General features: G+C 52.2%; 3 protein-coding genes across 3 annotated transcripts; 1 reads left to right on the forward strand and 2 right to left on the reverse strand.

The window, feature by feature from the left end:
* The first annotated feature begins 776 nt into the window (after positions 1-776).
* On the forward strand, positions 777-1,594 carry LOC100905521 (uncharacterized). Its single transcript, XM_003740817.2, has 2 exons — positions 777-1,042; positions 1,199-1,594. The coding sequence occupies exons 1-2, from the start codon at positions 839-841 to the stop codon at positions 1,355-1,357; spliced, it is 363 nt and encodes a 120-aa protein (XP_003740865.1). The 5' UTR covers positions 777-838; the 3' UTR covers positions 1,358-1,594.
* Positions 1,587-21,225, reverse strand: IntS14 (integrator complex subunit 14). Its single transcript, XM_029110713.1, has 9 exons — positions 21,207-21,225; positions 5,791-5,977; positions 3,673-3,843; positions 3,330-3,548; positions 2,980-3,238; positions 2,658-2,808; positions 2,372-2,510; positions 2,112-2,261; positions 1,587-1,987 (listed from the first exon to the last, which is right to left on the reverse strand). The coding sequence occupies exons 2-9, from the start codon at positions 5,950-5,952 to the stop codon at positions 1,751-1,753; spliced, it is 1,488 nt and encodes a 495-aa protein (XP_028966546.1). The 5' UTR covers positions 5,953-5,977; positions 21,207-21,225; the 3' UTR covers positions 1,587-1,750.
* On the reverse strand, positions 18,000-19,429 carry rdx (BTB/POZ and MATH domain-containing protein rdx). Its single transcript, XM_003740819.2, has one exon. It carries the CDS (start codon positions 19,212-19,214, stop codon positions 18,000-18,002), a length of 1,215 nt encoding a protein of 404 aa, XP_003740867.1. The 5' UTR covers positions 19,215-19,429.
* Positions 21,226-26,022: the final 4,797 nt, after the last annotated feature.

Genomic DNA, 26,022 nt, shown 5'->3' on the forward strand with positions numbered 1-26,022 from the left:
ATGCTATGCCTTCCATAGCCTCACGATAGTCGGTCTTCTCGTTTCGCCTCTGCCCTCCCAGTGAAAGCTCTGTCGTTCATTGTGTTGAGAATAACGTCGATATGGAAAATATAGCACGATTTGGCATGACGACGCGACCCTCGGAGACAGATTTCCAGATGTACTTTTCGGCGCGGTGTGTTCGGTGGGACGAGAATCTGCAGATTCATCATCCTCCGCTCCGAATACAAGTGAATGGCTTTCTGCCCAATCATAGTGGGCGTTCTCCTTCGACTTCTCTCGAAAGATTCGACGACTCAGGCAGAGGGCTACGCCTCGACACGGTTGATTCTGTGTAAGGCGCAGATAAATCTCCCTGAGATCTGGATAATGAAAAGATTGAGAGAGGAATTGCGGCTGATAAAAAATTGAGGGAAGAGTGGAAGAATCCCTTCGTCGCGAGAAGAATCGGCGAGGACCCTGTTCCCGTTTGGGGATACGCTTATTTCTGTGTATCTCAACCGACGAATCATTAGTAACAGGAATGAGAGGGTCGAGATGGAAATTGATTCGTGAAATCCCCTCTCCGTTTAGTAAATCCGGCTGTGATGACTTCGAAAAACGTGTTTATCGGAAGCTTCAGGAGCTCCGTTCGGAGAGATACCAATAAATCACTGTCTCACCTCGAACGTCGGACGTGTTATTGGTGAGGGATTCTCGAATCACATTTCATTCTTGACGTGGGCTTGACATCGTCAGCCTTGGGAGCGGGTATGTAAAAACCTGCTCGGTTCGAGGAGCGAGTACCAGACGCGAGCCGACATCGAGTCAGTAAGGAACCGCTCTAAGAGATTCGGAAATGAAGCCGGCTCCAATCGTCCTAATCCTGGCGTGCGGCTTCGCCGCTGCCTCTGACGTTCCAAATGCTTGTTCCGAAGATCTGACTCAAAATCTAGTGAATGATCCTGTTTTCAAACAATGCGATGGGATGCTCGTCAACTACTTCATCCAACACCATGGCCTGACCCGTGACAACATCCGCTACGTGACTGGCAAGACCACGGTAAGTTCCGGTGGCTACGCAGATCATCGGCGGGAGAACATCTCATTCAATATTTCACTCTATTAGTATCCGACCGGCGGAGAACGTTTCTCAATCGAGGTCGCCGTCTGAGCTTCGTTATATTTTCGATGCCACTTATTGATGTTTCTCTGCCAGGCTTCGTCGACGGGCTCCCAAATTCTATCTGAAGATAAGAAATCCGGGAAATGCGTTGTCGCCGTTGTTGAAAGCGTTCCACGGAGCCCTCCCAGAATCAGTTCCCTATGCACCGTGCCGCTGCCGTGCCCGGGGAGCTCTGCGTACACTGAATGCTGAGCATCTCGAACGGAGCCGTTCCTGAGCTTTTCCCGAGAAATCATTCCCGTCATCATGGTGGTGGAGACAGGACCATTGATAGTGAGCCTCAAAACGGTGGTTGAGACACTTCGCCCCCTGAGGAGCAAGCATGACCTCACCGGACCGTCGAATAGCCCGTAGATTTTCTCATCGGAGATTAGGATCACTTGACGTTTGGAATAATTACGAGAAAACAATACGGAATGGCCTCTTGGACGATCATCTCAATGCGAATATTTATTTTTCGATCCCCATAGGCAGGGGATGGACACTCAGAAGAGGCAGACTCTCGCTGTTTGATACAGTATTATGAACAGGAACATTCTCAGAGAATATGTACAGTCTCGTGCGAGCGAGTGGGATACTTTGAGTTCAATCCATGTAACTAGAACTGAGCTTTGTTTTAAGCGGCGCGATGGGTGTGTCTATATCGGGCAGTTCTCCCGCAGTTACTTTCAGTTGAGACGCGGCGTGACTCAGCTGAAGGGCGGCTTCTGGATGTTGAGTACCTGGCAGGAGTGTGCATTCGCGCTCCAGGATCGAGGACATTGTTTCGAGCAAATCGTAGAATCCGTAGGATATGGCAGCTCTCCGTAAGCGATTCAACTCCTGGAAAACGTCATACAACCTCGTAGAAGATATTCGCTCATATCAATGACGATACGGTTCGACCGGATTCAGAAACCGCCCTATAAGCCTCCTTCGAGCGATCTGTACGCGGAGATGAACTCACTTTGTAAAAAGCGGACATCTTCTCAGGTAGTTTTCGGGCGTGCCGGAGAATCTTCTGAATGTCCGCTTGTAAGCCTGTAGTTCTTATCCATACGACGGAATTCATCGAGTAGCTCGGCTTCTCCGCGGGCTTGATAGGCAGTTTCAGCTTCTCCCAAGAAGACGGCGCCTGGCGAGGGGAAGAGAAATGAATTTCGCTCCGTTCTTCCGACTAGTGGTTATACCAGGGCATATCGATACAGATGTCAGCGCAGAGCTCACCTCGATCATGTTGCTCCCTAGGGAGCTCACCGACGTCCACCAGGGCACGGAGCCCTCCCCGGGTTCGAAGGTGGACAGCATCAGGTTCGATTTCTTCTTACTGTCCGCCCACGAGTACAACATTCCGTACCATGAAGCTCTGAGAATAATCGAAACTAGGGGTCAGATCACCGATCGAAAACCTAATCAATTGCGTCCCAATTGAAGTTTTCGATGTTCAACCGCCATCGAGGTTTCATAGAAACGAATCACTTAGGTGGACAGCTCATATGCCCAGTCTTCATACCCGAGCTTGCACACCGCGACCATCGATTCGACTTTCAGAGATCCATGGAGCAAAACGCAAAATGAGGGCTGTTTCCCGTCGTCAGCAGCTTCATCATCCATTCCGCCGTCTTCTATCCGCAGCTGAGCATTCTCCGGCGTCGGAGAGGTCTCTGTTTTCTCACATTGCTCAACGTTATCTGAGGAAGAATTAGAGGAGATCTCCGGCTTATGGCCTGATGCATGTCGGTCCTTCAACGAGAAAACCCGGTGGCCTGCCGGAATTCGTGTCGAATAGGATAGACTGAGAAACCTACCAGGCGGCGAACGTTGGGGAAGCGCACCGGATTGATCCGGTTTCGGCGCTGGTATCGGTAGGACCAGGTGACGGGAGACCGTAGCTGGATGAGCGACATCGGGTATGCTCATAAATCCGCAAATTTCGATTGTGTCCGACATCTTTACGGTTATCTGCTCGAAGTCGTAAACCCTTTTGATCTGCGGGTCGGGCGGAGGGCAGAGCGTGACATGGGATTCGAGGTGACCGCAAACCAGACGCCCCTGCCACGATACATAAGACGATTCTCCAATCGATACAAACGCCTGGAAGATTCGAAGAGAAGTGAGAACGAGCCCTCGGACCAAAGGACATCGACGCGGTCCGAAGTTATTTGTTCAGCAGCTGAGATCTTGCCTGATTGACGCTTTTTAGGCTGAGGCCTCCCTCGGGGAGAACTATAGCGCCGTTCCCGGTAGAGTCGATCAGTTTCTGGTAGAATGGGAGACTGGCTTTCAGCTGAGGGCTGCCGGGCTCGCACAGAGGGACGATGTGAAGTTTGCAAGGGAACGGGAACAGGGGTGAATTCAGCTGAGGGAGACACCGAGGCGTGCACCCATCGGTGACTAGAACAATCTGCAAGAAGGATCCAATTTCGTCATCGTCTCGAACCCTTCTCAGAAAGGACCGCAGGGCGTCGCGTCACATGGAGCAGGCCGACACATATCGTGATCCTGGACTGAAGATGAGACCATCGTACCTGACAGCTGCAGGATGCACCCCATTCCTGGAGGACGGCGTGTTTGGCGCCTTCAATGCCAACTTCGATGTTGGTCTTATCGTAGAATTGCAAGCGCGTCAAACGATCGCGCAAGGCGTCGAAGTCTCTCGTGAATGGCTCAACGACCTCCCATAATGATGAAAATACAACCTGAGGGGAAAAAACTCGTTAGCTCGTTCCAGTGGGTCCCTTGGAAATGGGTAGAGTCCAACATTTTCTTCGCCTCTCAACTCCTAGACGCTCAAGGACTGCCTCATCTGCAGTTCGATCTTTCACAATAGAGGTCTCTCCCTGTATTTAAGAAGGGTTGTTCCGGTTGTTCCCAATGACTGTTGAGTGACTGACTGAGATGAAAATACAACAGCGTCGTCCAGTTGGGCAGCGTTCTTATTCGCGGTACTTCCGGAAAGACTCCGCGATCCGGAGCAGAGAATGAGAGCGAGAAGAGCTTCCGACTCTCTCGGCCATCATGTGGAGCTTTTGGCCCTTCTATGCGCTAAGCTCGACGAGATGCGACTCAAGTTTCAGCAGCTTGTCATTTCCGCAATGTGGACCAGCTCCTGCGCAGCGCGGAAAATTCATTCATGATCCCGCTTAGTGAATAATTGCATCCCTGGGAGTCACCCTATCGATTATGCATGACTCCACTCGAGAAAGAATTGGAAGAAACTGACATCAGCTTGTCAGCTGTTTTCAGTCACGGACAGCAGAGTTCTGATTTATCGGCGATCATCATCGTTCCTAATATATGATCGGAGACGAATAATTTCACGCAAGCTTTCGAAACAGCTGATATACGGTCTCAGAGAAATTACAGAGCATGGTCCTTTGTTAAGACGGGAAACGTCCCTGACTGAAGAAAACGCTCAATGCTGCCAACACCCAGAAGTTTATCGTCCGCGGAAGCTAAGCATGGAGCCTTGCTCTTGTGCCGAAGGAACTCCCCTCTCATAACGAACGAAAATTCACTTATAACTAGCGCGATTGCGTATCTCTGATTTACGAATAAAACTAGGCAGGTCTGTTTCGACTGGCTTCTCGTCGAGGGAGCACGGAAAGAAACGGCAAACAGGTCTCATGCTCCATGCGGTCCCGGAAGTACTGGTAAATCACAAAGACGAGGGTCACTATGAGGAGACCCCGAAAACCTTGGAGCGTTTCCAGACTGCGAGAAGAGGAGCTGGAACGAGCAATCCCCCTCGCGCAGAAGCGTAAAAAACTTCGTGCCATCCGGCCGGAGATGGCATAAATCGGCACTTCATCTTCTGAGATTTCCCCGAATTCGATCGAGCGCCTCGTCCAGCAAGTCATATCGGTCGCCAGATAATTAGATTGAGCCAGAATGGCTGACAATAACCAACTGCGCTCGTGATGACTTCGAAGCGTCTACTCAAGAGGCTCTCTAGATTGTGAAAATAAAGTTGGACACAATCTCGCGGACTTCCAGCACATATATCAATTCTATTTCCCCGTTTAGACGATTATGAGCGTGCTGTCTTTTACGGAGAAATATGATATCCGCGCTTTATGCCCCCGTCGAAAACACAATTATTCATCCTCCAATCCTAAGACTCGAGAGCGCCACTCCGTGATGCTTGCAGGAAATGAATTTAGGAGGATTCCCATGACGGCGAATTTGTCTGTCCCGCATCCGCACCCAGAATAAATAAAATCCTCGTTATTTCAGACAGGCTGAACGACGGCGATGTTTCGAGGAAGACCCACCACACAGAAACGTTGGAGCAGCTGTACCGCCAGGCCCAAGGCAAATCACCTCCAATCGTATCTTCAGCGGGAAAAAAAAGACAGAACAAGCAGATTCAGAGAAAGACTCCCTCCGAGAAAACGATGGCAAGAGACGGACGATAGATAGCTCCTTCATTCTCCCGAGGTCGCAGCGACAACAGATGCGCACCAGTTCACGCACCTCTCTAGATTTTTATTCCACTCATAATTATCAATGCACGCAACTCATCTAAAGATAATGCCCATCTGATTCTCCGGCAATCATTGTGGTCATCCTTCAGGGGAATTATATTATGCCGATTCGAGCCGGACAATCCGGGACTCAAGAAACGCGGCACCTACAAAACTCACCACTGAGCAGAACTCGAGTTTACAGTGTATCGCCATGTACTGCAGAAGATGATTGAGGCCTTCAGCTGCGAGATGCCGGATCTGCATCGGCTCGGCCCGGTCTTGGAGGGACACAGGTTTGCACATGGAGAGCGAGGCGTCGACGAGAAACACCGTCGGCATTTTGCATTCGTGTCCTCAGCCTCACCTAAAAAAATGAAAACATTTGTTTTTAGTCCATCCGCTATTCGGCGAGGCTCGGAGACACCTCCCAGGAGCCCCTATCAACTGCAGGAGAGCATTCCAGACTCGTGCTCGCTCCCACGACGATTTCTGAGCGCGTGCATCGGGATAATTTTCGGCTGAGAACGCTCTAAATGTTCAGTATCTTGATTCGGTGATTGGACAGAACAGAACTCGAAAAGGTCACAGGCTTGTCGAGCGGACCTCTAGCGGCCAGTAATTATGCCCGAACGAGTTTCACCAGTCTGACCTCGTCAACTACGAGACCAAGGTCCTGAACTTTAATGGGTATGTGACCAACTGGATCGTTTTCACAGTACACTTCTTGCTCAACTATCATGAATCTGTTTTAGAGGAAGTCCGTAGCGAACTCCAGACGCTACGGCCCGTTCTTTCCGGAAGGCGCGTTCGAAGAGGGAGTAATACCTCTCGGAGCAGGTGAATCATATCAAGCCCAGACCGTCGAGGCGACAGGTTGAGAGGCTTTCGAAAAAAAGTTGCAACGGGATCGACTCGCTCTTATTCCTGAGGTCGCCGTCCTCGCTCAAAATTAAACATGAATCGAGGTCTCGGCTCGAGTGTCCCTCGAAGTGATTCACTTGACCCCTCCGCGTTCAGGCGAGCAAACGACCAACAGACCATTGAGGTCGCCATTGTCGAGGTCGGAGACCGTAGGCTACAAGGTTGAAGCCTCGACCCACCAGGCGGGCTCACGAGATACAATTTGAATTAATAACGACGGCTAGCTTATCATGAAATGCGTTGCATCAGAGCGACATACATACGAGGATATATCGCTGGTGCAAGGTCGTCGTCTCGCTCACTCAAGTCATCTCGTTAGAGACGTGAACTTTTTTCTTTCGTCTAACACCGTCAGATCGAGGTCGGAGAAGAAGTTCGGCGGCTGGGGTTGAGCCCCTGCCCTCCTTCTCGTCCTCTCCTCTCGCTTCATTTCTTTCTTGCTCGTTCTCAGTTCGGCGTAGGTGACGACTGAGGTGACCTTCTAACCCCAATTGAAGACCAGTGCTTTCTCTCCACGCCGTGCTCTCGGTGAGAAGCACTTCGAGGGCCTCTCCGTCAGACGGCGACCTATTTCTAGCAGACGAGGAGTTGGCAGCAGAATACATCCACTCGCGGTGTCGCGCTCCCGTGGATAGATGGACGGACCGACCGACCTACCGACGAACGGACGGACCGACCCACAGACGGGCTGACCCAGCGACAGACAGGCGGAAAACATTCATCCATAGAGTATTCACTATGCCTTCTCGCTCGAAATGTGGAGCTGCTCGCCCGAACAGACGGACTAGTGAGTGAGCGAGTGGGCAAACGGACGACCGGCAACCGATCCACTAAGCTGTCCTGAATCATTCGGCATTTCAGTTCCAAGGCTGTCGTAGGGATAAACAAAACACTCTGCGGTGTATCCATATTTCGATCTGGCGATTCATTATCGCCGGCGGTCTCGACAAGTCTAGTTTCGGGTACGGAGACCTTGCGCATGAGCGAGCTCATTCGGAATGAGAGCACATTCGTTCGCTGTATTCTCCGCTGAACATTCGAATACGATGCGAGTTCCCGCTCGTGCCGGAACTCGAGCGACGACGTAATTGCCGACTGACTGTGAGCTTCCAGTGATTCCTGATTCCGGGAGTCGTCGCCGAAACGGCCAGATGATCGAGTCTCACGGGAATCGTATTCGAGCCACCGAGGATTCCCACGAGCTTTTCGAAATAGGGAGATCCAGCTCGATGGATCTCTCACGGATATCGTCCGAGCCCGGAGTACGCATCCGATTAATGGAATTAAAAAAGTCGTCAAAAGCTTCGTTCAGAAGCCTAATCTCGAATCGGATTCGAGTTACTTCCGCCGAGTCTTCCATGCGGTCCGTGAGCATGGCAATAGTTCAGTTCGACCGCTGCGCCGCTTGCGTATCATCTGACAGCTTGAATACAACCCGTACAAAATGATAAAGGCAATGGTTACGACACCAGGGTTAGCGTCGATAGCACGATTCGGCACCGATTTGACGATCGCACAATCCGTCCTGGTCGGAGCGCCGTGATTGCAGCTGGCTGAAAAATTAGTCCGATCGACGTTTTCCGTCTTCGGCCGAATTTTGGCACGAGGAAATGGCGGCATTCGGACGGACCGGGAGGAAAATCCATACAATACAAGATCGCCCTGTATTTGATGCAAGCCTACAATCGGATTCGGGATCTGGGAGGATCTCGCTTCCCTCGTATGGGTCCAAATCGGTTATCAATGGATAAGCATTCGTCTGCGATACTGCTCGGAAGTGGATTTTCGAGACCTAGTATGAGGCAGGCTGCCGGCAGAGAAAACGACGGTCGTCGCAGCCTTGCGTTGATGGCGAGGGCGGCCTCGACAAGTTCAGTGCTCGGAACTCGCCTTGGCCGCTGCAGTCGCTTCGCCTTGGGACAACCTCGAGACCACGTGATTGCCTTGCTTCCTTCTAGACATTTGATGTCATTGGGCGCAGAGAGTTTCCGTCTGCCCTCGCTTTAATTCTGCATCGTTCGATTGCCGGAGAAAGAGACTTGGCCGAGGTCCGGAGTGGGCGTAGAAAAGAGTGAGGGCTCCCTGGCCATCACTTGAGCTGACAGCTCCTGAAGTTGTAACCGTCGATATCAATTCGTTTGTTATCTCCAATCCTAATAACACCACTACCCGGGAGCTTTTTGAATGAAAATTGTTCCAACTCAACAGTCTTGTCAAGACAACAATTCAGGGTCTGGGCGCGAGCGCGTGCCGACAAGCTCGTACGCAGATTCGATAAACGGAATGGCGATTCGGCTTACGACGCAAGGCTACTCCGTAAGGTTCAAGGAGCTCGAGGTTCTCGGAGACGATGTTCTTTCCAGAGTCCGCCTTATTCCGATCGATCACCCTCCTGTATTCACGTTTCGTGAGGAGAGACTTGAACTCCGCAGCTCAATTTAAATGCTCAACGGAGACGGCACTGTTCGAATTGAAATTCGCCGTTCACTAACGGAAAAGGTGGCTTCTTGTGTGAGGAAGTGTTTCAAGTGGCTCTTCTTCTCTCGAAGATGGGGCCCAAGGCCTCCTTGGCCTCCCTCCAGTCAAAATAGATTTCTCTCATAAATATAAGAATGAAGAAGTTCTTATGTATGTAGGTATACTTCGGATGCGGCTGGAATCTGACAGAAAGGAAAAAACAACCCACGCCCTGTCCCGTTCCGAATCAGAAAGTGGTGCACAATAGCGAATCCACCACGACACACTCCTGCAGCCGAAGACTGAACGCCGAAGAATCTCGCCTCATACGTTCTCGGATCGTTGTTCTCCCAAGTCGAGGACCACGTCCCGAGAACCCGCATGTCGATACGAATCATAAAGAAAATTCCATATTCCGAACTCGAGTCTGTCTTCTGCAGTCAACGGAAGAACAGCGCGGCCAGATTCTCCAGATGATTGTCGAAAATGTTCTACGGACTTCGGAGGGGATCTTTCTCCCGGCAAAGAGCGCTGATTTTTTTACCTGCTCATAATCGATTCTTGACCTTAGTCCCGGGTTTTTTCCCGTCCCCTGGGGGCCGATTTCCGAATCCAATTTTTTGGAAGCGATCGGATCCCACGCTAGGAATCCCTGGAAGCCGGGCCCGCTGAGAACAGCTCGCTGACCGGACGGCGCGGCTACAGTAAAAGCGTTGAGCGTACTCCTTGAGAGGGAGTTGCTCAAAGGCCACCGAAAAAATCCTCATATCTTGACTGACTCTTGGCAGTTTTTCCCTTCACGTTTTCCGCCGGCTTTTGCGCTTGTCTTGGTCTTCATGCCACCAGTGAGCAGCGGCGGCGGGCGCCACCGACAGTTTCCACGGACTGTCCGCACGGAACGATGTCGTATTTCGAAATCCAGATCTGACCTCCCTTTCCATGGCGACCTAAATGCTCTCCCCAGTCAGCGAGTCGGTCTGTCTGTCTGCCGAACAGACAGACAGTCAGTCAGTCAGCCGCTAGCCAACAAACCAAGCGGTCCGCCACCCACGGACTTTCTATCCTTGCGCCGCAGACAAAACACATTAGCCTCTTTCCAGCATCCTTTCACATTTCGCAGCTTCAGTGATTCGCAAGTGAGCAATGTGATGTCTCACATGTGGCTTCAATCAGCGGAATCGGAGGAGGGAGAGAAACGTAACCTTGACTCGATCCTCTTCACGATTCAGGCAGAACAGAGCCGGTAGAAGATCGAATCAGCTGGTACACGCGTATACGGGGCCTTCGATGGCTAGAGGCGCACAGGGGCGACCCTGTAGCGTTGAATGTCACGTCGGTGAGATAGCAAGTTCCGACAACAATGTAACTCGATGTAATACGAGACAATGACCTCTATGCATTATACGCGGGCGTCTTCCGATATGGACCGTATTCCGTTCGTGCTATTACTGGGGTTCGCAGCGAACGGAAATTCTCTACGAATAGAGGATTTCGGTGCCGATAGGCCCGAGATCCTGATCCGGGCGTTGACAAGAACTCATTCTAAGAAGAGGGCCGATGAAAACTTCGAATATCCAAGCATCGAGGGACCATACAATACCTGGAGGAAAATATCATTTTAATGGCTTCCATTGAATCGAGCGCGACGCCATTCCTCACCGCAAACGGCGGAAAGTTGCATAAATGGAGTAGTGGCATGGACGTAGGTGATCGAATCACGGGGGATAGACGTCGACGAAAGAATATGCTGCGAGTGAGTCGCAGGTGCCGTGACTCGCCATCTCGAGCCCCGTGGACCGCATAGAACGCATCTGCTCGTCGAGGCTACGCAGGAGATACCTAGGGAAGCGGAAACGTCATTCTCGTCGCGGCCACGGTTGCAGTGTGTTGGAGAAAAAAATTCCCGGACTTGCGTTTAAGAAAATATCCGGATCGATTCCAAAGACTCTCATAAGCAATCGAGAAAACCAACAGAGCGGCGTTTCCAAGATGCTGGAGGAGATCTGTGATCGCTTGTGAAATCTCCGATTCTCAATTCCTCTTTTTCAGACTGTGAGGAGTAGGCGTCATTTTTCCTCGAATCTCACGGAATGAACGCGGTCGCGTGACAGTCTCGCCGATGCATCGAACCCATGAAAATCCAAGTATTGAGAATATCAAGGATATGCCCCTGCCCCCCTGAGAGGATTCCGAATCATGGTGCCCTTCTTGTCGTTGCCGTCGTCGACGTAAGATTGCGTCGCCAGAGCCTCCCTCGTTGACTTCCGCCCCCACGGGCAACGACCCCGTCAGCTCGCTCGCTCGCTCGTTCGTCCATCCGAGCAAGCGACCGTCGCTTGAAGAAAGGCCCCTGAAAGGCGAGCGGTAAGCGATTCTCGTCGGGACACAGCACTCACTCGCCGAGCCGCCAAAAATAAGGTCCGTCAAGCGGGCACTCAGAAGTCGCCGGACATCGGGACAGAGTCCAGCGGGGCCCGACGCTCCGAGTCATTCAGATATTTAATTCGATCTGCAGGAGAGCGAAACGTCTTCTGTTGAGAGTATCCGCCAGTCTCAGTCTCTGAGGCGCCGTCTCACGATAATCTCTCGGGAGTTGCGGATCCATTATCGAAGCCGAGTCACGAGAGGGACCTCCGGCTCTCAAAGACGCGTATAGTGCGACCCCGCTCGACAATACGCGATTGCACTATGCCAGTCCATACCGATTCCCGCATTTGGTCGAATGTCTACTTCGCGTAACGATGAAGAAGACGCATCCGTTTGACCTCTTCCCAGTTTTTTCCCCTCTGGACCGATGCCGCGACATTTCAACGGCTCCACGGCGATCTTGGCGTTTTCAGAGGCGACGAACCGAATTTTCGTGCGACCCGAGTGTCGTCGACTGTGATCAGATAGGAATCCGAGACTGGTCAAAGTCAACCACCGGGTTATTCTTCATATCGCCAATGGAGCAACCACGACGAACAGCTGGCTTCGGTCGACTTCTCACGCAAACTACAAATCGCTGTGGCTTTCGAACGTCTTCGCCATATTTTTTTTGAGCCTGCTCCGAAAGCATCTTCTTTTCGGGGACAACTCATTCGCTCAAGCGAGAGGGGAGAAGGGCGAGTCGAGCTCTCCTAGGACTGCAGCGGAGATCAGTCGAGAAGCGGTTGCTGCGTGGAGTCAGGAGCTCGCCAGCTCGAACTGAGAACCTCCAGGAAGCCTCAGGTTCGATAATAATTTGTGCTCCCCTCGGTGCCGACAATGCCGACACCCGAGCTCGCATTCACATTGTCCTTTCTCAAGAGCCTGGGACTTGAGGCGTTGATAACAATAATAACATTTTCGTATTTTTTTGAGCATGGAGATCGAGGGATTGATGAATTCTGATGATTGCCCACACATTATCCATCGTGATATCAATCTTCTCAACCTCTTGATGAAGCGTGATTGGAGAATCGAATTATCTAGGCTCTGCAAATAATTCTCCTGAGAGCCTCCCCCATCAATCATCATTAGCATCATTGCGCCCCGGTGGACAGACACTGCGGAAACTTCGCGGCCTCAGAGAAGCCGCAGAAGCAGGCAAGCTGAACATGGAAAATTCTCCAGCCGGAGTTCAAGCTCCCATAGCCAAGCCACCCCCTTCCGAAGGTATAGCCGAATCGCTCGCAGTCCCCGTTTGAATTCCATGGACTGGCTCATCTCCCGCTGACCTCCAGTTCGAAGCACGGTCGATCAAAAGTTACCAGAGTATCGGGTCGCGTCTGTCTCGACGCTAGCTAATCTGCACGAGCCATTCATCCACTCATTCCATGATCTCCTATACGCACGCTTCTTTTGAGCAACAAATGGCACGACCCAATTGGGCGGCCCTTCTCGGCCCGGTTAGCGACAGCGGCAGCCGGCGGAGGAGGAGGAGGAGGAGGCCCTGATCCACAAAGTCTGTTCTACGCTTGCTGGTGGGCAAAGCGCTTGTCTGACTGCTGCGCCCGCCGACCGGCTGGCTGGCAGGCCGGCACTGCTGACTAGCTGCTACCGGTGACGCCGATGACGAGAGTTCCTTGCTTCTCTACAAACATCCAACTGACGGACGAGTTAACTCTCCGTTGAATCCCTTGCCACTGCTGGTGACCTGTTTCCATTTGCCACCGCATCCGTGGCATTTGGACCGCCGCAGCTGCCGCGAAGCAGGTCGTTGTAGCAAGCCTCAACCGGCGCGCCAACGTCCACGGCGGCGGCACCGGCCGATTTCCATCACTCACCGAACGCTCAACCACAGTATTCAAGTCTGACGGTCGGTCGGTCTGTTCAGACAAGTCACAACAATACGTCGCTTCCGTTGCTCTTCCCAGTCCCATCCATTGACTGATCGGATGTCTACACGGTTTACGCAAGCCGAAGATTTTCCGGAAATTCTCTTGCCGAAATCGTCGAAAGATCCGTCCGATAGAGCTCGCGATCCGCATCATCGAAAATGACGCAGATCACAGTGATAAGGCTGTGCCGATAGAGCCCAAGTACGCAAGCTTGGAATCTCGCTTTCAGGCACTTTATTCGCGAGTCCATCGCTTGGAAAAACAACTCGCCACAATGCCGACAATCGATCCCGCCCCCATTTCGCAGAGAAGATTTCGCATCTCATTTCTCCCAAAAATATTCCTCAGGCGCGGCTTTTCCCCCGGTCTTCCCCGCAATCGAGCGATGGAGGCAGGCATTCGCTTGCACAAGTCGCCGTCAGCTGCTCATGCTTCCTAGAGATAAGAATAGTTTCAAAAGCAATTCGTCGTCGAGACAACTTGGTGTCTTGCGTAAAGAACGCGTGCCGGCTCAAGATTTACATCAAGTTTAAGAACGCTCGGGGAGATACAACCCTTGCTTTCGACAGTGCCGCCGCGGCGAGCGACCCAGCGAGCGCCGACCGTTTAAGGCTCGCTCCGAGAAAACGTCGTTTCAACAATGGTTATTTCTTCCAATATATAAATATATACTTGTTATTATCGTCCGTACTTGATGCCCTGTGAACGTCGCGGCGGTCTGTCCGCTCGGATCGATCACTGAAGCCCCAAATCGCGCAGCCACCGGTGGCATCAGGAAGGTCGCGAGGCTCTGTGGGGGAGCGGTGACATGAACTCACGAGTTTTACGCAATCTTCGGGAGACTCCCCGCGTTCTCAGTGATCGGAGCCGAAAACCTCCGATTCATGATCGGGACGATCCGAAAATTAATTGAAATGCGGAAAACTTTTCCCCCGGATATGAGTCCCTCCTCCCCCCATCGACCCCGCAATCCCCTCTCAGGGCCGTGTCTGGCAGGAACGGTATCGCTCCATTCGAACCGGCACCGTTGGCAGATCCTGACGGAGAAAAGAGAAAATGCGACGCGTGAACGACCGAATGCGTGTCCGTCACTCCGATCATCGAGCTGAGATCGTGTATCCCAGCTCTCTTTTCAAGATGTCCAATATTTCGGAAGAGCACGAGAATGACGTTTCTTTGTCTCGCAAATCTGATCCGTGCCGATGTGCCGGTAGTGTATCACTGAATGCACACCTCGTCTTTCATTGTTCATTGCGTAAGTTTCCCGAAGGGGACCTTCGCTTGACCCTGAGCGGAACGCTGCTGGTGCAACCTTCGACTTCGGTCGAAGTAGCCGCCCAGCCGAACAGCGTGACGGACTCAAAACCGAACTTTAAGGTCTCGCTCGGCTCCCCTGGGACGGAGTTCCTCGCGATGATCGGATATCGTCGCCTCCCGAGGGGGGCTGCGACTGGCTGGTTTTGATCGGACTCCGAAGAGCGCTTAACAACTCCCCTGAGCTTCCCTGAGAGTGCCCGATCTGCCTCGTTGACAATGCTCGGCTGGCACATAATATGAACGGCTTAAAAGGAACCAGTATCCATGCCAGAAAAGCGCGCTGCATGGAGCTAACCTTGTGGACAGCGACGACGCCGACGCTGCTGGTGAAGCTTGCCGTCCAGAGCGGTGCTGTTGTCTGCTTGGCGTCTTGACGGAGGCAAAGAGAAGAGAAAAAAATGCTCAAAGTCATCCGCGCGAGGGACATCGTCGTCGTCGGTGGCGGGAGCGGCGGTGGCGGCTTGCCCGTTTGGATCGAAATTCGCTTGCGATACCGTCGCTCCCCAGTGCTTGCGTCGGTGAACAGCGATCCCATGACTCCCGGCAGTACATCACGCTCGTATACCGGCTTGTGAAGCCGTCCGGAGTGGTGTCTGACGGAGCTCTCCGCATGGAGCTCCTCAGGCGAACCACAGCCCAATGCCCAGCATGATTTCAGATTATTTATTGAAATAATCCGGAGGTGACCGTGGAAACTAATCCAAAGCATGAACTCTATCCTGAGTCGGGGAAGTTTTCCTGAAGTGAAATCACCCCGTCCCAGAGCCTATCAACGAAGTCTCTCAATGAATACACCGGCGAGTGTTTGAATGTTTTTCCTCCTCACTTTTGTTGGGATATTTCTTTATTTCAAAAAGTCTAGGCGTCATCGATCGATGGGTCACTCAGTTCCGAGATTCTGAAGGATCAGGCCACGCTACGTCAAAGCTACGTTACCCGAGATAACTAAGGAGAATGTCCGCGGAGACCATAAGCGGAAAGCCCTCCTCTCTATGGCGCCAAACCCCAGGGGTGCTCGGATAGGACGACGGCGGCCAAGGAGAGCCTGTCCCCAGATTGGGTAGCTTCGACTCAGTCAGTCCATCAGGTTGGAATTGCACCGAGCCGAAGTAGGGCAGCGGCTGCTACTTGAAACCTCCCACGCCTTGTCGAGACCCCCAAGTATCAGCAAGCTGACGGAAAGATCGCCGAAACCGATGGATAGATCGCAGAGACTTCGGCAGCATCTTTCTCGGTCCGGCGTTCCCAGCAGTGCCTGATGCAGCAGCAGCAGCTACTGACTGACTCGTTGGTCGTCGGTTGGATTGTTGGTTGGTTGGTTGGCTGCTTGCTTGCTCGGCTGGTCGCTTGGTTGCTTGACTTGCTTCATCCACAGCGGCTAGCTCTGACTGCGGCTCAGCAACGTGCGCGCGCGTCCCAAATTCACATCGGGAAGCAAGAGCCGAAAGAAAAACGAAGCCAACTATAACATCATTGTTCCACTATTCCAAAAGCTTCCAAATTCTCGTTTCCTCGTCTCCGTCTCATAGCTCGCTCGCTTGCTTGCTAATCCGCTCATCCATGTTTCAATGTACAATAAAGCACCGAGAACCGCGTGAACATCACTCGAATGACACGAAACTTTGAGGCCCCGAAAACAATTCCACTCCCGAGAACGACGGATTTAACTAGGTAGCCTGATTCTCCAGATCCGGAAATCGCTTCCCCGTTTGAAACATCGACTCCGTTATTACTATATGCTTGTTGTTGTTGATGGTATGTTCGCTGATGTTGGCTCCTCATAATGTACAAGTTATAATTTCTATACGGTAATTTGACTCCGCTAAACGTTCGTCGATATCACTCGATACATTGTAGATGTACAGCCTTCCTTTCATTTCTGCTTCGCATAATCGACACGAAAGCTCATCATTCGTTATCAGCAAAAAAGTTCGTATACGCGAAAGTTCAGTAGGTTCATCGATTTTTTCCTCACTCGCTTTCACTATTCATCGGGTTCTCTCAGTCAGACAGTCAGTCGGGAAGCTGTGGGTGTGTCTCCTAGGGTTTGCTTCTTTGTTTGTTTGTTGTTGTTCTCGCATGGTTTCGTGCCGTAGCTCAATATTGAATCCTACACTGTGCTGACGAAATATACGACCACAGTCGACGATTCCGGGAGGTGGAGGGCTTCCAGGGTTGAGAATATTTCCTTCGCTACTTAATATCCTCCATCGTGTGGAACGACACCCTCGAAAGCAATGTTCGTGACCTGGCTCCCGATCCGCTCTGGCCACGATAACTTCCACATCAATGAGAGACAAAGGGAGAAATAGAGTATACAAGGCCGGCCTTCGAGATCATTCATGTTCTACCCGGAAGAGTTCCTCCAGAGCGAGGAGTTCCTCATTCTCGTCCCCTCGATTCCTACTCGTTGAGTGATGCTTCTTCTCCTATCAGATGCCCGCTTTACATTGGCAGTTGTATTAGAAAACGTCGTCTTAGCCATCGTCGCTCTGCCGAATTGGGGTCGACTTCTCTTTTCCTATATTTTTTCCTCCATTTCGCTTCCCGGTAGGTTGTGGTAGGAGCCGTGGCAGCAGCTGGTCAAATCGAGATGACATCAATGGAACAGATGCTACAGCTTTGTCTTCTTCAATAAATACAGTACAGTACAAAATAATAAATAGGCAATCACCGTTGTTTCCTTGGCTTCTCCTAATTCAAAAGCGTCTATAGTTTCAATAATAATAATGGTATATAATAATAATAATAATATGGAGCCAGTCTCGATTCTTCGAATGACACATCGACAATCACCGAAATCCGCTGGTGATGGGACGCAGGAAGTGAACCGACTATCTGAGAAATCGTGAGCTCGCCGGATTCCTCGGTAGGCGTACGCGAACCTAAATCCATACTCAACTCAATTTGACCCACTAGGAGTGCCGGTGGTCCAGACCCACAGCGAAACTCCGTCTCCAGATGGAGAAGTCGACCGGCGATCTCGACTCTGTTAGCACACCGAGTTGGAATGGAAGCCGAGGCGAGAAATCGCCTCGGAGTCCTCGAGTACACGACAGAGCTCGAATTTCTCCCTGGCACGATGAGCTCCGCTGCTGTATGGTCTCCGATCGGGATCGACGGGTTACCGATCACGCGCCGATCTCACAGACGTCAGTTTGAGGAGTCGAATCCCTGAATTCAGGAGTCATTGGAATTTTGTTGGTGGTTCACTGGCTGACTGATTCGGCGGATCCTGGTCGTAGGTGGGCCCGTCGTTGGTCAGCCGACCGGCGACTCGGTCGATTTCCTCTTCAGTGCGTATCAGAATACGGTTCAGTATAGGTTGAGTTCGTTCGTCTCGCTCTCGTTCCCATAGTAAATATCGTGGAGTAAATGCTTGACCAATAGTTAATGCTTGAGACGTTTCCTAGCCGGACCGATCGGTGGTATCTGTTGCGTGGCAAGCGCCCGGAAAGCCTCAGCGACGAGATGCGGCGTCCTCTGTATCATCTGCCTCCAGCCGTCGGTTTCTACAACATCGGTTGCGTGCATGTTGATGAAATCGATAACGTGCGCTTTGAGCTGCTCGGCCGAATGCATGTCGGCGAGGGTCAACAGTTCGGCAGCCGTATCGACGGACAAGTTGTCGCAAAGAGCTTCTTCGCACATCACCTTGAGTCGTTCGAGGGCGTATTTATCGGCTGCGGCAAGTAGATCGTCGGCCATCTTGTCGAGGGCATTCGATTTGCCAGTGTAGATAAAACGCAGCATTTCTTTCAGAGTGTCCTCGTCCATGTCTGAAATTTCCACACGTGACGTTTTCTTCTCTTCGAGGTCGTGCTCGAACATGGCATTGAACACCGGCGAACGGGCGGCAAGAATAGCCTTGTGTGCATAAAACTCTTTTCCGTTCACTGCCAACATGACGTCGGAGAACTTCTGACTTTCGAACAGCTCGCCCAAGTTTTCCGACAGAGCGCATTCGGGCACTTTGAACTGAATCGACGAGTTCTGACCCGAAATGTTCACGCTGTCGGCCACGACCGACACCTCGCAGTACAGGGTGAGCTTGTCGTCGGGAAGTAGGCCGTTGGCTTCATCGAGAAGAAAGTCCCGTCGAATGAACTTCTTGAAACCCCAATCTTTACCCTGGACGAATCTGTAGGCCCGTTGGCTTTCCATGGCTTTGGTTTCTTCCCGTTTGGCGTTCAGGATGGAGAACTTGAACTTAGCTCGGACTTCGCTCTTATTACAAGAGACTAGAAGCAGGTAAAGGGAAAGATAGTCCTTGCTCTCTTCGTCGAGGCCTTTGGGGTTCACTCGGAGGCACCATTTTAGCTTATCGTTGGCCCCAGCGCTGAACGTCGAGCTTTTGAGGACCTCGCCCATTTCTTCCCGGCAAAAACTAAAGTTGTTGATGGTCCACATATAGCTGAACTTAATAACCTTCACTTGTGTGTAACACCAGCTTTCGGCAACTGGGGTGTTCGCCTCGACCGAAGCCGGAGCGCTGACGGACACCAGCGCGAGGTTATTTCCGTTGAGGTTTCCAGACGAGCTCTCGGGAACTTCGCCGGATCTCGCGGCCGAAACCGCATTCGCTTCATGATTCCGCATCGCCATTGCGACGATTCCACCGCGTCTATCGAGCGAACTTCAGAGAACCGTAGTCGAGATGGCGTCGATCGGTGTGTGATTGAGTCGATCGATAGATGAGACGAATATCGCTCGCTCGCTCGAATTCTGACTCTCGTCCGAGTAAAATTATTAACACGATACTCCGTGAATTCCTATATGGTGAACTTGAGTTCCGGGATAGAGCGTCGATGGAGCTAGCAGCAGTTTTCTCGCGATGCTAACTCGTTAAGGGGCCTCGCAGGCAAACAGGCATCGACGATAGCTGCGGCTGCTGCGACGACGACGATGGTACAGCCTTCAACTCAAGGCTGACCTTCGGATTCCGTTTCAGGTTGCTTTGCTTGGCTTTGCTGTCACTGTTGGTTTGCCGCTTGGTTCGACTCGGCTCTAAGGACCGTCAACGCCTATCGTTGGGCGAATCAGCCCCAGAGTTCGATCGTCCGATATAAAATATACTGGGGGCAGAGACGATCTCAGTCAGCCTCGCGTCCTCTTGCGCACGCTGCGATGTTTCCTTATGACCTCGGCAGCAATGGGTCGACGGCGTATTCCCCGGTAACCGAACAGAACAATAATGAACACGGAACACTACACTTCCAGTCGTTGAGAACCACTATGTTCATGTGGACGATAACGAGGGAGGAATGTCTGTCGAATTCAATCGTCCTGCTTGTGGTCGATGAGCAGAGTCGATGACGTTTTGCTATTCCCGCAAGTGCGAGAGGTTCACAATGGAGACATTTTCACGAATGCACTTCTAGATCATCCGACCGCATTGACGCACACGAGGATTAATCCAAAGCTTCGATTTCCAGTAACGCTCGATTTCGGAACAATCACTTCACTTCGCTTAACCATTCGAAATTACTTCGCACGGCGTTTGCGGCGATTATCCTGAAGCCAAACGAAACGAGGCTCGATCTTGACCTGAGGCCCAGCTGTGGTTCTGCAGCTGCACTCCCCGGAGTCCTAAGTCGACGTCTCGTGCTTCCCAAGCCGTGAAGTTCCTTCAGTTACCGCAGTTTTTCGATCTCGTGCTTGCTGCTGCTGCTGAAACAACTACAGCAACAGCAGCACTTGTACGAGGAACGGTGAGAGTCGTTTGCTGCACCGCCTGCCCTTAGCTGCTGTGGCTCTCAAATTCAGAAGAGCCAACTAGTAGCATTCGCCGTCGTTGGTCGTCCACGATTGAACGAACGGCCAAACATCTGGAGCTAAGATGGCGGCGAGGGCGGAGCCTACACGGTGGCGGCGGCAGCAGCTAGCCTTGAGAGAACCGCCACCACCAACCAACAGAGTAAGCCATAGATTCGCCGACTGACAGACGGACACTCGGGGCGAGCCGCTGCTGCAGCGGCGGCGGCGGCGGCGACACCCGTGTCGCTGCCGCACCGTCAACAACAACAACGGGGCCCCACCTCGATCCATGGATTGGGGACTCCTGGTGGAACGGAAAAGTGCTCGAGACCGTTAGAGTTCCGATTCCAGAGCAGGACCCCGATAAAGAGGAATTTCCAAAATAGCTAAGGAATAACGTGAAAATCGGATAACCTTGATTGCGGAAATCAGCCGCAGTCGCTAATCAAGCCCCGCCCATTTGTGAACTACGCTGACTCGGCCACCGCGCACCCTCCCGCATTTTCGGCATTTAGGAATCATCCCGATTAGACCGTGGACTTTTACCACGAGCTTCACTTGTGGGAACTCGCAGAAGTGTCAAAAGATGTCGAGGCGACGGTTCAACGGGGTTCGGGACTCCTGTTCAGTACGCGCGGGAAAGCTTAGACTTCGAACCTCGAATCGCAGCAGGATGGAAAATATCGAATCGAACAGCGCCCGAATGTTCCGCGAGCCGACCGGTGGTCGAAAATAAGTTGCGGGAATAATAACCGACTTGACGTCGGATCATGCTCGGTTACTAATGACCCTGTCACTATTCTGAGTGACAAGAAAGACGGAAGAATCAATCTTACTCACCGGCCGCCGGAGACAGAGTGCAGGCGCAGAGTAGATACCAACGTCAATGTACACAGACTAAATGCCCGCAGGGTCTTGGCAACAACGACAACGACTAGGTTGAAAATTGTAGGAGACCGTGATCTTTGCTGATTCTTTCGCCGCGACCTCGGCTCGCCGGGCGCTCCGCTAGGGTTCTCATTGTAATCAGGCGGATGGCGCTGGAACAACGGGGTCGGCGCTCGTCGGGCGATCGCGGAGCCACGGTCGCAGCGGGAGAACCTGGTCAGCATCGGCTAGCACCGGACGAACCCAGCAGACAGACCGGCGAGGAGTACAGCTGGCCGAGCGAGCCACCGACTGACGAGCTGGCTGGCTCACTGGCTGGCGGACAGATGGACAGACAGCTCAGAAAGCGACCCACATCGAATGGATAGAATAAACGAGCGGTCAGTTTCAGTCGTCGGGGACAATTGGAGCGCTTGGCAAGGCAAGGAGCGACCCGTGGGATCCGGATGATGGTGCCGGCCGGCCGGCACCGCGGCTGCGACGTCCAGCACAGGTGAAGAGACTAAGAAAGAGGAACGGAGCGAGGTCGGGTGCTGGAAACTTCGTCGAATGAGAACCTATGACAAGGTTCTCCAGAGGATTTTGAAGGAGCGGATAGCGCGAGAATTCCGTACGGGGGAATTATAGAATATGATTTCCACTCATAAGACAGGTACCTGCTTCGGGGTCCGAGCTCGACACGGTGCCCCATAATCGCTCTTAGAGAGCCCCCGATTGTCTGGTAGCGGGCGTCCCATAGCTGAAGAATTCTCCGTGGAAAGGCGAGCCTCCTCAGCGATAGGAATCTCGTTGAGTTCCCCACCGGTGCCTTCAGCCCGGCTCATTTCCTTCAGGCATCCCTCTTAGGGTGATGGATTCGATTATTCTGAGCAGAGGGAAGCTCTCTCGGCTCGTCCGATGCCGTTTCAGCTGGATATGGCGATGAATTTATCGGACATCGGATACTCATGTGATTCTGCTCTCCTGTTTTTCCGAGCGTACCCACGCGGAATCTCTAAGTGGGCTCGACTCGCTCCGGAACCCCTCCAATCTATAAGCAGAACCTGGTTGGATTCTCAGGAGCATGACGAAAATCTTGGAATGAGGACGGATCGAAATAATCTAAGGCGAGTTTCTGCTGAAGAGCGATTCCAGTTCACAAAGCTTCAAGGATCTTCGATCATCTTCTGCCTGGAGCCTCCGCTTCCGATGTCCTCGACCCGGAAGGAGAGCCTAGCATGGGAGTCCCAGTCCGTCTGCCTCAGCGCGACCTCGTCGGAACAGATGCTGCTGCGAGTGGTCGCGGCGATGGGAGCGAGAGAGGTGAGGCTTCGACGAAGGCCCCTTCACCACCACAACCACCGTGGACAGGAGAACACCGGCGCAGGCAGCGGCGGCGGCGGCAGCAGCAACAGCAGGTAACGGCGTTCGACCTGATATAGTTGCAGCTCTGACTGAGCAGCGACTCTCGGCGATTCCGCGAAGTCTCGCGCACGCGTGCAGCATCGACCGACGACGTCGGAGTAATTTTCCACGCGTTTAATGCGATTCGGAACAGTCGGGAAGGCGCACGATGAATGCGATTCGACAGGCTCCTCGAAGAAACATTTCTGTTCGCTTCCCGCCGGAAGACCTCTGATCCCATAGCGTTCGAGCTCAGTTTTGAAAGAAAATTCTAGCTGACACCCAGTCAGAGCTGCAGTCAACGGCGCAGAGCGTTCCGCATGGGAAGCAACCTGTTTTTCGAATCTCCGGTCTCTCTCGAAGAGGCCTCCCAGCTTCTCACGGAGCGTCGCGGTTTAAATCTCCACAGCCGATTCGTGAATTCGGATGGGATCCAAACTCGGAGGATACTCGCTACATATTCCTTCCGGGTCAGCCTGAAGACGCGATCGGCGTGGCGTCAGACGTCGTGAGCTCGGTGGATGACAAAATCTGTCTGAATGGATCCACATAGGTTGGTTCCTTCAGCTTTCCTTCAGCTTTCCTTCAGTTCCTTCTGTTCAGACGAGGATTTGCGGAAGATTCGCATCCGGTCTCATGGATGAACAATATTTTTGATCCTATCGAGCTCCCAGGCATTGAAGAAAGCTCAGTTCGATCGTCTCTGGAAGACTTAACAGGTGTTGGTCCGAACCACCTTCTATGATATACTTCTGTACGACGAAGGCTCCCAAGTTTTCGACCTTCCCAGCGACCTGAATATAATATGACGATTAAGCCATAGATATACCGAGTCTTCTAGCCATGGAGATTTGTTCAGTAGGAGAATTTTGTTCCATCCAGTCATCCAATTTTGTTCCATCCATCCAGTCTGGGTAGAATTATTACGTGAAATCCTATTATCACTAGGGCTGAACGTTTCATGCACGAAAAAGAGCGAAATATGCATGGGGATTAATGACCCATTTCGATAAGGGGGCGCCATCCCCACCTTTTCATTGGTGCACGTGAGGAAGGCAACGAGCACGGAGAAGCCCCGGAAAATGCTCGAAATACAGTCCAAGCCGAAAATTGCATTATATATTAAGATCCCGATGCCGTTGACATACGCATATGTGCATTGCATAGAATGCACAGCCCTAGTTATCATAAACGAGCGTTGCCAGCCCCGAAAACATCCTATCCTCGGGGCCGCGTCGCGACGCGGACTCTCAGAAAACCGTAACACAACGTGGAACGGCCGTCTCCCTCAAGTCATCGACGGAATCATCTTGCGACCGACGCTGGCACCACCGAATATTCGGAGGTGACGTCCGTTGTATAATCATTTCATGACATCCGCGTGCCTAACTAAGTAGGGTCTGACCCCTTATAGGGTAAGTGGGTCTGCCCTCATCTTGGTTCAGGCAAGCGTAATGTTAGGGGTTCGAACGAAAATGCCGCGAAAATCCCCATTCGGAAGTCGGTGCTAATTCTACAGTTGTAGAGCGCCACTTCCCAGCGCACGAAAGCGAGCGAAAACACTCTCGGTGTTCTCTCGCTCAAGGCCCCCTCCAAATGAGCCTTGGACGATCGTTCCTCGTCCGACTCGCCGCACAATATTCTCAGGGAGATGGTCTCGATGATTTCGGAAACGCTCCCCCGCCTGCTAGGCTGGAAATTCCCGATCCATTCCGAAAGCCGTACCCTTCTCTCGTCGCGTCGGGTCCACCGTCGCATTCGAATGGTTTAATGGTTTATTTGGATCAGATGGTATCATAGGGATCAGATGGTATCATAGATGGTCTGATTCGCTGATCGCATTCCGGGATGAGATATCCTTCATATGCGTCCACTCTTTTGAAGAAGCAGACTGGTAGCTCTGATTTCAGAGTGGCGCAAGTTTCAAAGCGAGGACTTTGCTCGATGCCGATCTGGACTGCGTTCGTTTCCAGCGTCGGCGTGACGTCAAGCGAACGTAACGTTTCATCCAGTGAAACGATCTTCTCGTGGCGGCCTTCGACGGCTTCGTCCTTGAGTGAAGTTTGGTTTCAAATGAGGCGCATGATGTCCTTGACCGTCATGGCGTAAAACTGTGTCAAACCCGATAACAATGCTCGGCCGATCAGAGGCCGCCGCCTTGATTCACGAGCGGAATTACATCGGAAAGTGGTGAGGAGATGAATTGTCATGCCGTCCATATTCGCGGGCTTAAATATCTTCCACGGAGAATTGAAATTCGCTGACGGAATAAGAGTGACGACCCCTATCGTCAACCCAATAGCCAGGGAAAATGAAGGTTTCCAGAGATCCGGGTAGGCTCCCGGCGGAATCGAGTTTAGGCTCGCCTCCTCGATATCCAGGACCAACGATTTCCAAGATAACGACGATACGTGGTCGACGTTTTCCAGGTGGATCGCGATCTCTCGCGGGGTGTTTGCCCCGCTGACCTCCTCTACCGATGGGTACGTGGCGGTCCCCGGTCATTAATCATCAGCGCTGATCTGATCCGCTCGGAAAGGAGATGACCGACCCCGGGAGGCAGAGTTTCGGACGGTTGAGATCCCAGGTGAAGCGAGTCCAGTGGTGCGAGATCCGGAGTTCGTTAGAAGATAAAACAGAGTCAGTCAAAACAGTCAGGATAAAACAGCCATTCCACGATATTGTCCCCTTGAAAGTATCGTGTCGTACGTTTCTATCGTCGGCCAGACACGCGCCACACTCTTCGCAGACCTCGGGAGGTTCTCCCCAAATCTCCCCGAAGTGAATTTCCCGAGGTCCGCAGCGGGATTTCGCTATTCCCTCGGCTCATCTAGATCACTTGGCGCGTAGATGTCGCGGCCGAATCCGCCGGAGGACTGCGGGGGGAGGTCACCGTCACCCTTCGAGGATAGCTGAAATTCCTCGGGATTTCTCGCATGGTATGTATCACCCGGAGCGTCAAGATTTTTCGAGCATAATCCAGGCCTGATCTGTAGAAGAAGCTGGGGTTCCTCCTGAGCGGCGATGGGGCTGCCGGGGAATTCCCTATAAGATTCGTCGAGCTCCCGTTCGTGAGAGACTGCAGTCTCGGCAGGATGTGTACCTTCATGTTGGCCGTGTTTCATGTTCCATAGGAGAAAGAGATCCTGCACGCGCGGGATAGCCTGCGAGAGGCTCGTCATTACGTCGACCTGAGAGATGTCTTGAGGAGAGGGGGATCAGAAGCATTGGTTCGCAAGTAGGGAAATATAAATTTCAGCTTGCTCCGGGGTGCATTATTTTAGAGATGTAATACGGTATCGATATCTATATCGCGATAAAATGACCTTCCTTCGAGGGTTCTGCATCGTCAGAGTCGATGCGATGTGACCAGACTGCTCGGTCG

Source organism: Galendromus occidentalis, unplaced genomic scaffold (assembly GCF_000255335.2).
Source record: "Galendromus occidentalis unplaced genomic scaffold, Mocc_1.1 scf7180000077086, whole genome shotgun sequence".
Classification (NCBI taxonomy): Eukaryota; Metazoa; Arthropoda; class Arachnida; order Mesostigmata; family Phytoseiidae; genus Galendromus; species Galendromus occidentalis.